We start from the raw sequence: 13,237 nt of genomic DNA, 5'->3' as shown, positions 1-13,237 counted from the left end.
TTGTTTCCTCACTGACAACTTTCGCTGTCCAAGTTGACTCTTGCAGATCTTAATTGACCTTCTCAGGAGTCCACTCTTGGATGTGAAGTAGTGTTACTATTCAATACATTACTCATGCTTTCCCAGCGTCCTTGATTTAAGTAAGCCCATCCAGTCTAACATTTGTATATATTTTTTCACTTTTGAATCATAGTCTCTAATCCACTGTGGACTAGTGAATAACGTCTGGTAAATTGAAGTAACCTCAGCCATTTAGGGTGGGGAAACATCAAATGATGTGTTCCAGTGAACCTAATACAGTATTTCATTGACATTGAGCTGTGGTATTAGGCTCTGCCCTCCATTTCTACTCACATTTTGTGTGAGTTCATTGTTAACCAGAAGAGAATTATTTCTTTGCTTTCTCCTAATTACTTTTCAGTTAGAGAGAAAGACTGATGAAAAAAGACAGATAGAGAGATGCTTCCTTTATGAGAAAACCTGTCAAGCACTCCAGTTCTGGCACCAAGGCACCTCATTTTCAAAGGCTCATCTATGGAGGTAATCACAAGGTCGGAGGTCCAGTTTGGCTAGAACTTTCTGAAATATTTATTTGGGTAGACCCCTGGACTCTAATTATGTCATCTGCTTTCCTAAGATTTTGGTCTTTTAGTGTTTGGATGAGATGTGTGGCCGGGGGGGCCAGTGTGGTGCTATCAAGATTGCAGATCATGATGTTACCTCCATGTAGTTGCAAGAGGACTAAGGGCATGATTTAGATTTCAGTGGACTGTTTACTCCATCACAACGTTGACGAATATCCCGTCCGCCGATATCTAAATCCCATAATATCCTAAGGGATATTTATTCCGGTGGACAATATATGCAGCACCGTTGTAACGTAGTAACCCGTCCATCTAAATCAGACCCTAAGATTTAGACTTTTTTGTCTGAAGTTGTTCAAACAATTTTTATGTAAGGATTAAGAACCTTGTTTACTGTTCTTCTCTCTAGTCTATGGCTCTCAATGAATGACTCAAACTTGTAGAGTTTACTCATTTTTCCAACAATCCCAAATGTGATTTCCTCGAAAAGTATTCCATTTATGATGGTAAGCCAGCTCTCGATTTGTGGTTGATTTCCACTTTCCAAAATAATCCCTTGTATTGCAATATTTAAAGTGGATGAGGAAAATGTGTCTCACTTTGACATCATCTATCTTTTTAAATTAATCTGGTTCAAAATGTATTTCAGGATAAGGTAGCCAATATTTGGTGTAGCATGAGCATCCTTCTGAAAATCAAGAATGTACTGTCTCCTCAAACTCAGCTAAAACTCAGGTGAGAAAGAACAAATTCCTTAGACACTTAAGGTCTTGTTTCTAGTGGTAGCAGTGTGCTATACAAATGTCAATTTAGCAATAAGAATGAAAAGTCCTATCTGTAGCAGTGGGTTAATGTATGCAAAGTTCAAGCTTTAAATCTTAATTTCAAAATGTATATTAGATCATGAATACATTGAAGTTCCTACTGTTTAGCATATTTAACCCGTTGTGTGCTCATGGCGAGCTCAGCTCGTCATGAGGCACGGTCGCGCTTTGCTCATGACGAGCTGAGCTCCTCATGACCGTTGTGCCTCGCCCAAGCGGGGATAATTCCCCTGCTGTGCTGGGCGTTCCATTGGAACGGGCGTGGTCGTGACGAGCTCAGCTCGTCATGAGCACAGCGCCACCGTGCTGCATGACGAGCCGAGCTAGTCATGAGCACCGCGGCTCTGCGCGGGACCCCCCTCCCCCCATCACAGCATGGGAATGAGCCCCGCGGTGGAGGGGTTAAAGCTTACTCTGATGTTCTTTCAGGGGTGACGACCATTGATGCATGAGGCTGGAGCTGACTCACATTTCAGGATACCCCCATAAAGGAGTTATATGCAACTTATCAAACCCATAATCTTTTACTTTATCAATGGTTATCCTGAAAAGCTGGCATAGCAAGGCTCTTGCATGCCAAATTTACACAACCACATTTGTGCACATCAAGTATGTTTGCATAAATTACCGGAATCACTAAAAGGCTTCCTATCGCTGGGACTGGTAAAGGGGATGGTTCCCTGGTGTTAATGTCTCTGACGGTCTAACTTCACTTGTCATGTTTATAAAAAAAAAAAAACAATCGACTGTCTGATATTGTTCTTTCTATGTAAGCATTTTTGCCTAGTCTGTATGCTATTTCCCTTTCTATATAAGCATTGTTTCCACTTGGTGCCCAATGACTTTACATTTTATTTTATGCATGTTACAGAATAATATATATAGTCATCAACCTAATTTCATAAGTGTTATTTTAAGAGTATTAAGTAATAAATGCAGCTATTTTGTGATGGCCAAATTGATTGAAATATGTGCTGGGAAACATATTCATTTGTTGCATTTTATTTTTTAGCATCGCTCTCTCGTTTTCTAGTTTGCTCCCGGCTTGTGTAAAACTAACGCGTCAGCCATCTGTCAAAGGCTTTAAGTTTGCCCTGGTAAGTTTACATTGCCATTATCATGTTTTTTCAAGAAATCTCAAAATATAATATCCATTTCTATTTTTTACCAATGTGCAATGTACTCCTGCAAGTGCTCTACCCAACCCACCTCGTACTCTGTTAGAACTGACTAGAGCAGAAGAATTGGAAATCTTTTCCAAAACGTTTTCATAGTATAAGCACGATTCAGTATTGCATGTTTTCTAGACTGCGCCATTTGGTTGTTAGAGCTTCTCAGCGCTAACTTCTCAGTCATCCAATCACTGCTGTTTCAGCAGAAAGCAACCCTAACCCCTTTGCACCATCCATCTAGTCAATTAAATGGAAATATGTTTACAATTTTGCTTTTATTTACAAACTACCTAACATTCCAGATCCCTCAAAGCGCCTTATAGAAATAATAGAACATACACACAAGGAGCCCTAGAATTAAGGATCTTGCATTAACTTCTAGAAGGTTGTTGTTGCTTTTTCAAGCGTTTATAATTTACAATCACGCAATGTGATTTTTGTCACTAAGATCACTTGGTTTGAAATTAAATGAAGTGAAGGTTTTGTAAAGCGTGTGTTTGCCGTGGCGTCTTAGCGCTAGCTGTCATTAATCTATGCAACTGGAGGTAAAAACGGCAATGGTTTTGGGGCAGATAGCCATGTTTTCAATGCTTTCCTGAACAGCAGTAAGTTGGTTTGGTTCCTAAGACTGATGGTTTCGTATGTCATGTACACTGTGAAAGCCACATTCACTTGAAATGATTGCCTGAATTGTGCACTTTATACAAACTTAGCCAATACACTTGGCCGAACCTATAACTTGTAAGGCAGTGTGGTCCTGTTGTGAATTATGTCCGGGGCATACATCTCCTAGGGCAAGCGCATTCTAGAAAAGGCCCACACATGGAATAACGTGCTGCATAAGTGGAGCTGCGGGTTATTCTTGTGTCTTCCTCTTTTGGATCTGGGTTGTCCACACTCCTGGCTCGGACATGATTAAACGCTCCTTCCAGGCCCACTTTAGAACATGAGGTAATGGCGGGGACGCGACTGTGTGCTGCTCGTGACCCCAGACATGCTAGCCACGAACCCTGTGATCATAACACCTCGGTTAATGTTACCCTGCTTTGCCAGGAAGTGTTACGATTATTATGCGCTTTATCTAATGATTTACCTCGTACTTTAAACTGTTAATTTGATGTAAATGCAGGATGATTTTTCCGAAATTATGACAGTGTATGAAATCTACATTTTTCAAAGGACTCTATATGTGTAACATCATTGTCTGTTTTTATTTTTTCAAGGTGAACTGCGCGTTGTCGTTCTTTCTGTTCTCCTTTCAAGTACATGAAAAATCCATTCTTCTAGTATCACTGTGAGTGAATTATGAGTATGCTATTTGATGTTTTTGCAGAGATCAACAAGGTTTTGAAGTGTTATTTCCACATTCTTGCTCTATTACACAGTATTCAAGTATTCAGGTAACTTCACGGGTTCAGAACTACCACTGACCAGGCCAAGCAGAGGTTTTCTGTCCAGCTCACTAGACTTCGTTGTAGTTGAGCCCCTGCAGTTTTCAGCCCGTCTTCGGAGTTTGCAGGTATCCAAGCCATGCGTCCTCACTGATCATCCGTGAACTCTCCATGCCTTTTTGCACTCTGCTTCGCAGCAGTCTGCTCCACTGGGTAAGTGGAATGGCAGTTCAGTGCTAGAAGTCATTCCTATGGAACCCTACCCACCAACTAAGAGTAACATCTTAGTTCTCATCAATTACCAATGAGCCTTGTGGTGTGTTCTAGGATGAGCAAGGTTACTGGTCCTCTTAAATGTCTACACGGCTCCCCTGATGACCATCCTTGACAGCGCAACATCCATTTAGTTGATATCAAGGTTTGTGAAATTGCTATTGATCACCTAATTTACTCCCAGCAACTGGCTCGGAGTGGAATAAAAATAGGCGTTATTACGTCCAGATGATCATACTCTCCACCATTAAAATAATTTTTTCTAAATGCCTGGTTTAATTAGTGATTAATGCAGGCAATCTAGATACATATTGTGGGGTAGAAGAGATAAACATCCTTCATATAGGTTTGTGCAAAGCAGCTACAGAGAAGGTGGTCTATAGTTAGAATACAAATGTTATGTTCTCGTAACTTTTCAGTTTTGTGCACGGTGAGAGAAATGAATATTAAATATCAAAATATGCTTTCAAAGAAATGTGTCCCTGTCCCGCAGCCTCCCTGCTCCTATGTTTAACTTTATACATTACAATTTGCCTCTAACGATCTTAAATTTCTGCCCTCTAGCTATTAGGTTCATCTGACCCCATGACACCCTGTCCTAATAACTAACAATATCTTGTTATTTACATAGCACTTTAGCCAATACTATGTCCTGTAAAAACAAGTGTTACTATTACACAAGTTGACGATTTTTTTACCTCAGTTGATAAGTGTGCTTTGCCGGTATTCTAACAAATAGCTTTAACTCAATGAGTCAGTCTGCTGACTAAGTCCCAATGTTTCTAGCTCCAGATCTGTGTCGTTCCTTCCTCCTGATTTATAGGCACAACAGTCGCCAGTTTAGCCTTATGTTAAGAGGTTATCCACCCCTTGTCTATGTTACTTCTTCCCTACAGTATAAGACCAAAGATTTTACTTCCATTCCTAGAGGCTTATTTCGGCCGTATTCCTTTAAGGCAGTAGATTTCATTTTTTGTTATAGTTCTTGGTATATTGCTTTAGACTCCAGCGGAACAGAATACTGCCCAAGTAATGGAAATGCAAATAAAGCAACAGTTAGTAACAATAAAGACTAGTACATAAATTACAAACGTATTTATAACACAGGGCAAGGAGTTCCCAACATATTGGGTTTAATGGTAAAATAAATTATTCATACATGTGGTAGGTGGTCCTATAGATGAAGGTAAATGCACACACTCAGAATACTCTATTGAAACTTGAAACATTTGGTGATCAGGGTGATCAGGTGGAGAAAAGGAAGAGAAAGAGAAGATGGATCAAGCTGACAAAGCTATGGATGATAGAGATCTAGACTGGGGTATTCCCATGGTGACAAAGAGGAAAGTCGTAATGAATCGGTGAGGCAGGCAAAGTCTAGGCAGAAATTTTAGTCATGGGATTAGAGGTATTTTTAGGCTAGTGTTTCTATGAGCATTGCAAGATAGGAATCTTTTGAGAGTTTAATTTTTCCTAAAGTGAGGAGTATTATGGTATAGAAATTAATAGCTTCTTGAAATTTGCTATTGTACCCATCACTTAGATTTTTGTGAGCGATGTGAAGGGGAATTGTGGTGCATGGTGTTATAGATGAGGAATGCACTCCTATCCGGTTTCCTGGTATCAGTGTCCACCTGGCATCTGAGGGAAGTAGTGCTCTGAAACCAGATTTGCAAATCATAGAAGGGCCAGTGTATAAGGCATTATTATACTCAATAATGAGTGGAACTGTGTTGGCGGTGAAACTCACGGTTCTACCCAGGGCTTTAAGTGGGATGAAAAAACTGGGGGGCGTCTCTCAAAGGAGCGTGGCCAGTGTAATTAGGGGTGTGGCTTTAAAACACGCTAAAAATCTGTGTTTAGCATAGTGTGCCGCCCGACTTGTATTTTGCTGTTTCTGTAATTGCATCTAGATATGGAATACAAAAAGTAACATCCTACCTACAACCCGTCAGGACTATTGATTTTGTCACTGATTATTAGTTGCATAAGATAAATAAGCTGCAACTATGGTTTGTTACATATAATATTGAAAAAGCTTCCAATTAAAGCCCTGGTGACCCTACCACTATGTTGCTGCTCTTGCATTTTAGAAAGAGAAGGAAAATAAAGAAAGAAAATGGCTCTTTAAAGGATTTCCCTTCCCCCACAACGCTCACCTGGCATGACGTCATGCCGCAACTTCTCCACTAGTGAGAAGTGAGCAGTGTGGGCAGCGCACATCCATGTGCCTGCTGTCTCCAAATGGGTCTCTATCCGCTGTTTTGGGTCCTGGCACTTTTTTTCCGGACTGCAGTGACCGCAAACTGCTGTCACTGCAGTCCGGAAAAAAATCAGACCGCCTGTGCCAGGGCTCAAAACAAAGCCCGAAAGAGACCTGTTTCGAGCCCCCCTTAAAAAAACTGCCGGTGCTCAGACCCCTTGAGAACTGGCCCACTTAAAGCCCTGGTTCTACCAGTGTGGCCTCCTGGGATTTCCTAGGCCACTGGACTGTGAAAGCAGGACTCGTTTCACGTCATGGGTCCAGGAGGGGGGATCGGGGTGCTGATAGGATTTCTATGCTCACAATTGGTCAGGGATATTTGCCTACGCTTTTTCGCCTCTCCCACTAATTCCATTATTGGTTCGGAAGCTCACACAAACATCCCTCACATCTGATCTTAGCCACCACATGGGCTCGTCAACCTTGGTACAACATCCTGTTAGAACTGTTGGTGGTTCCACATCAAGAGCTACATCTCGCACCCAGTCTCTTCACTCAGAGCCATGGAGAAATCACACATCCAAATCCCAAAGAAATGAGCTTAGCGATTTGGCTCCTAAAGTCATAGGGTTTCGTTATTTGCAGCTACCACCACACTGTATGAATATTCTCAAAAAAGCTAGAAAGCCTACTACTAGAGCGTGTTAGGCAGCAAAATGGGAACAGTTTGTTATCTATTGTAACAACAACAGTATCAATCCACTTGATGCTTCTGTACAACATTTCATTTGTTATCTGTTACATTTTCAGCGATCTGGATTGGCTTACACATTTATTTGTTAACATCTAGCAGCAGTATCCGCATACTTGCAAAACAGACAACTCTACTCAGAGTACCAGTGATCAAAGCCTTCATGGAAAGATTACAAAAGGGTGATACCACCAAGAGTGCCACCTGCACCAGAATGGAACTTAAACATAGTCCTTACAAGACTAATGGGTCCACCTTTTGAACCAATGTACAAATGTCAGGTTGCCTTCCTCATACCAATAACTTAACTAAGGAGAGTTGGTGAACTTCAGGCATTAACTATACAAGAGCCTTTCTTTCAACTTCACAAAGTTAGAGTGGTTCTTCAAACCAATCCTAAATTTCTCCCTATTTTCTGCCTTTTATATCAATCAACTAGTTGAGTTACCAGTGTTCTTTCCTCAACCTGATTCCGTAGCAGAAAGAGATCTACACACACTTGATGTTAGACGAGCTATAATATATTACGTAGAAAGAACCAAAGACTTTAAAAAAACAAAGCAACTATTAGTTGCTTTTTCGCCACCACACAAAGGCAATCCTAAATCAGGTATTGCTAGATGGATTGTAAAATGTATCCAAACATGTTATGCCAAAGCAAAAAGATATTTGATAATTCCCCCTCTAGAACATTCCACTCGCAAAGTAGGGGCTACTATGGCCTTCTCAGGGAATAGTCCCCTAGCCGACATCTGTAAGGCAGCAACATGGTCTACACCGCACACATTCACCAAACACTATTGTTTAGATTTGTTAGCGAGACAACGGGCAAATGTAGGCCAAGCAGTACTTAAAACACTCTTTCAATCAACTACAACCACTACAGGTTAGCCATCGCTTTGGGATGATACTGCTATGTAGTCTATGCAAAGCATGTAATCTACAGCTCACGTGCCTTGAACGGATAGTGTTACTTACCCAGTAAGCATCTGTTCTTGGCATGTAGAGATGTAGATTCACATGCTCCCACCCACTTCTCCAGTCTCCTGTAATTGTTGTAGTTCTCAATTTACATTCATATGCATGGACATCTCTATTCTACACTCACTCCATTCCACTCTCAGCTGGAAAACAATCTAACAATGGAGTCGATGCCTATGTGCACTATCACCGACAGGAGGAGTCACCTTACCTTGTGACTGGAAAGACGTATGCGAAGAAAAACAACTTGCATACATCTGTACCCAACACTAGATGGCAGGAGTATGCAAAGCACGTGAATCTACAGCTCTACATGCCAAGAACAGATGCTTACTGGGTAAGTAACATTATCCATACAATGGAACATACTCTGATGAAGCTCTTGCAGTAAAGTACCTAATTATGAATGTGATGATGCAGAATAATTTTGAAACCAGTGTTCCTAAATAGGCATTAATTTTTACTTTCATATGCATAAGAAATCTGTTGTTAAGGTATGAATATTTATCATTGTAAATTGTTTGCTCTGCCCTCAACAGTGTTGAGCTGATTGACACTGAGGCTTAAAATGTTTTTTTTCTACTCTTATTTCTTCCTCTCAGACCAGTCTGCTTAATCATAAACGAGGTCCCTTTTGCATCTACATGGTTTCTACTTGTTTCTACGTTTAGGTGAGTGTCATTTGTAGGTGCATTGAGTGAGCTTTGAGTAGAAGTATTTTCACAATTGATCATTGTAAATGCATGTTTTTTAATTCTGTGTTTACATTGACTTCCAGCTTGTTACTTTTGTGGTATTTAAAAGTATATTGGGAAGGACTCAAAGATGTACTTATGGATTTTTCTTGTGTCTGCACTTGTCTCAACAGCATGCTTCCACTCCTATTAAAGGACGCTCTGTTACTCCCTTACGTTGCCACGATGCTAGCCTTTCTCTTAGCATGCATTGCTTTCATGGAAATATATGAAAAAACATCAGAAGATGATTTGAAGCTGAAGCCATTCTTTCTTACAATAAGAAATTACATTCCATGGTTTACATTGCCTACGACCCTGATAAGAAGCATTGTAAGTATTTTAACACTCTGTCCACAACACTATTTTATTGTTACATTTACAGTGTTCACTGTGCCTTAATTGGTAAACAAATTGTGATTTAAATTAAAAACAATTGGAGCATCAATTGAACACGTCACCTGTTTTGTAATTTGCATTGATAGCATGTTGAATCAATTTAGAGTCAACAGACTTTCTTCTATGTGATAAAAAAATGAAAATGTAGGGGTTGACACAATGCATATAGTAGAAGTTATGGAGAAATGATCCTTTAACTACATCAATGCTACAGCAATTCATCCTCTGTGCTGCAGAGCCATGATTCCCATTGTTCATGACGAGCTCAGCTCGTCATGAGCACACAAGCAGTGTACCTGTCATGAGCATGGAAGGGGTTAACTGTCCTTCCTTAAAAATGTGAGTGAACCTTAGACAATATTTTGTCAAGTTGTGTGCTTCTGCCTAGGCTTTTTGTATCCTAAACTGTTGTTTACATAGAAGAATGTTGTTGTCACCTCTTACACCTCATATTGATCTAGTTAAAACGGTGCCATCTTTGTAGCATCTGCAGATATTGGGGGGTGGAGAGGTTGACTTCCAGTGTCGGCTTCTTACAAATATAATTCAGGATACATTGCCTGGTACCCAATTCTTGCCACATACTAAGTGCAAGCTGCTTCTCATTCCCAACGAGACCCATTTTACCTTTCATCATCAGATTCAGAGGTATTTTAACTAAATACAGGAAGTGGCTTGGCAGGAGGGACGGTATTTAATGATGGCATTCAGTGTAGTCTCAAATGAAAAGAATTGTTTAAATTGAATAAAGTGTTAATGTAGAGAACAAACAGTTTGACGTCTTGTTTATTTTGTGTTTCTTGTTGCTCTCGTAGAAATAGCTTTGAAATCTTTGATAATGGAAAACAGTGCTAGATGTCACACTTTAGTAAAGTGCAATATACTGATTGTTGTTCTTCTTTTTTTCAGTTCCTGATCTCTGTAACTGCAATGGTTTTGCTGACTCTGTTGACTGTTACCGTATTGCCTCCATCACATCTTCCAGACTTATTTCCAGTATTGGTGTCTCTTGTTTCTTGCATCCACTTCTTAGCATTCCTTGCATATTTTAATATCATTCACATTTGGGATACGATTAATGGCAGTAATATGAAGAAAATCAGCTAAGATGGAGCAGCACCCAAAATATTATCTTGGCATTCCTGTCCATAGGTATGTTACCAGATCAAAACACTGGTACTTCGTCCCTTCTACTTGTATTGTGGGTACCAGGAATTGTATCTGCCACCCTGATCAACTTTCCACCACTTCTGTGCCCCTAATGCTGTCGTTCAGAGAGACCAGACCAAATGTAACATTTGAAAATGAGGACTTGCATGAACAGGAAGTGGTGTCTAGGAACGCATTTTTAAAAAAAAAATAACTTTGAAAGTACATGATCTATTTAACATTCCTATACTTAACTTTGTTTTACCAACTGCCCTGGAGAGCTCTGGATTAGTGTAATCAATTTTAAGGATTTCAATCTTGCTTGGTCAAGAGAACAAACACGATAGTGCTAATAAGTGATGGTATACATCGCACTCACTGTGTTTATTAGACTGTACGGAAATCTGAAATCAGCAATAATCACTGACTGTTGAATAGATGTTTTCTGATTATTGACAAGCTTTCTTCATGACCGAATCATGATTGTTCCTTTATGTGGCATTGATATACCTCAGTCTTCTGCCAAGTTTTACGCAAAATGTGTCGAATCGCACAAGGTTTTCCTAATTTTAGAAGAGCTAAGAATGTACTTGATTCCCTGCCACAGGGCATTGTATATGATGGGACAATGCATTACCATATGATATCCAAATAGGTTTTCAGTTTGGTTATTTCTGGCTGAAGATGCGTTTTGGCTGCACCCCTCAGTTAGTAACAATGGGTTTGGTGTGGGAGCATCTAAAATATGTTGCCATTCATAAGTGCTCTTAAATTAGACAAATATTTAGTAGAGACGTTATGCACAGTGGGGTATTTTCTAAGCACAAATTTAGAATAACATTGCTTAGGAGGTCAGTATTGGTACTAATGATTTTGGAAGTCATAACCTATTAGGTCAATTCCATTCTCCTGTTGGAAAATGATGTGGTTTGTATGCATCTTAAATACTACACAGCTAGAAAAAGATATCTAGGAAGAATCAGTAAAGAGAATGCTTTAGTTCAGTACAGTCTGCTGTTTTACAATAACTAGAAACAAAACGTATTCTTTATCTGTCTTGAAATCAATTTCTATTGTGTGATCATCTTCGTGTTTCTTATTGTAATTAGCTGGCACTACCAAATTATTTACTTTGGCACCAGCTATCTCCCGTTTTCTGCTTTTGGAAACTGCCACCTCTTGGTGAGTGATCTGGCAATCACTCCTTCGTATTCTGTTAATTGCAAAAAAGAGCCCTCCACAGGTTGGGCACTTCATTTAATGTTCTTGTAGTTCACTTGCAATCAGCTGAATACTTCAAAGCTTTTTAACGCTTATGAAGTTCTGGATAAGTGTATTTTAGGTTTTGGTATGACAAGAATGTCTGTAAGTTCTGGTGATTAGTCTGCTTGTAATGGGCTCTGGCCCAGATTCACTGTTTTTCTAAGTTATGACGTGACTACATGTCTCTACAATCTGAGCTTTTTCTGTATTTCTGCTCAGAGTATCAAGAGAATACAGGAATGGCATATGCTGTTTGCTATTGCTTTTAGACTCCAATGATAAAAACATGAAAAAACATTGTCATAACAGACAGAAAACAGGGAGAACTAACATTTAGGAGCGAATTGGCGAGCATTTTCAAGGCTTTTACTGAGTGTCCAGCTCTGTGGAGCAAAAAGTGTTGGATATAATAATCTGCAATGATATACAACCGAAGACGCAAATTCACTAAAATATACAAGATTACTCTGGAATGAACAGACCTGAATGTAAATTAAAATGAATACTGGTCCAGAGCAAAAGGAAATTACTGCAGAATGATGTGAAATTACTTAAAAGATTCAATAAAAAATCTCTAAAAACTACAACAATACTGAACAATTAACTGTATTTGTTTTGAAAGCCAGGTACACAGAAAGACCTCTGACACTAAGGGTTTTTATCTCCTCAAAATGCTTGAATTCATGACTTCTCCAGGCTAATGGGACTGGTGCCATGCTTTTGGGAACAAGCAGCCTACTGTCCAATATGTCCAGACTTCCACAACAAGGAAGAAGCATTCACCCACTGTTGCAGTAATCAGAACAGCCTTTTTAGTCAGTGCATTTTGGCTCTCCTAGAGCCTTTCCCAATACATAGAAAGCAATGTCAAATTTTACAAAAATTGCCTTTTCAAAATACGCATTCTCTATAAATGAGAGGGATTGGTTAACCTTTTTTCTGCATGGTTTAGCTAAGAATGTACTCTGTAACTAGAATGTTCAGGTTTTGGTTACCTTTGCTAAATAGAATGTTGATTTGCCAATGGTAAAGCTTTGTAGGATGATTGAGACAGTAATTTCCATGAAACATGGAAAATATTTCTGGTGTCCTTATAAAATGTAGGCTTTTATACCTATGCATTTCATGCAATAAATCAGCCAAACGGGAACGTAAAAATAGACTTCTCAGTAAAGGTATCCTCACAGAAAAACGAGTGGACAATGGACTCTTTATAAAGTATGGATCATGTGCACATTCCAATAAAATAAAATAAAAAACACTATGTGGGCTGGATGGGACACCTCCTCTAACCGACTGGCTGTTCTGAACTGAAATAACATTTGTTTTAAAATATAGAAAACAGTATACTTCTAACTACCCAATTGTGTAATCAGGAGGAGAGTGATGCACAGACTCAAATGCCTCAACCAATTCCATTATTCGAGAACACAATAATCTAGGAGTAGCTCAGTTCGTATCAGTTATTTACATATATATTATTTGAAGCACAATTGTGCTCATGTCATCATCT

The 13,237-nt window shown here is 39.4% G+C and overlaps 1 protein-coding gene across 1 annotated transcript in view; it reads left to right on the top strand.

Moving 5' to 3' along the window:
* ALG6 (ALG6 alpha-1,3-glucosyltransferase) overlaps positions 1–12,308 on the top strand; it is a 330,082-nt gene extending 317,774 nt beyond the window's left edge. Inside the window, exons 9-14 of the mRNA XM_078669299.1 lie at positions 1,234–1,319; positions 2,421–2,505; positions 3,804–3,874; positions 8,782–8,850; positions 9,048–9,246; positions 10,222–12,308. Of these exons, the coding sequence (XP_078525425.1) occupies positions 1,234–1,319; positions 2,421–2,505; positions 3,804–3,874; positions 8,782–8,850; positions 9,048–9,246; positions 10,222–10,419 (708 nt within the window). The 3' untranslated portion in view covers positions 10,420–12,308. The remainder of the gene's footprint in view (positions 1–1,233; positions 1,320–2,420; positions 2,506–3,803; positions 3,875–8,781; positions 8,851–9,047; positions 9,247–10,221) is intronic.
* Positions 12,309–13,237: the final 929 nt, after the last annotated feature.

This window comes from Lissotriton helveticus, chromosome 1_2 (genome assembly GCF_964261635.1).
Source record: "Lissotriton helveticus chromosome 1_2, aLisHel1.1, whole genome shotgun sequence".
Lineage (NCBI taxonomy): Eukaryota > Metazoa > Chordata > Amphibia > Caudata > Salamandridae > Lissotriton > Lissotriton helveticus.
Note: the sequence above shows the minus strand (reverse complement) of the source record. Positions and strands in the feature narration are given on the sequence as shown.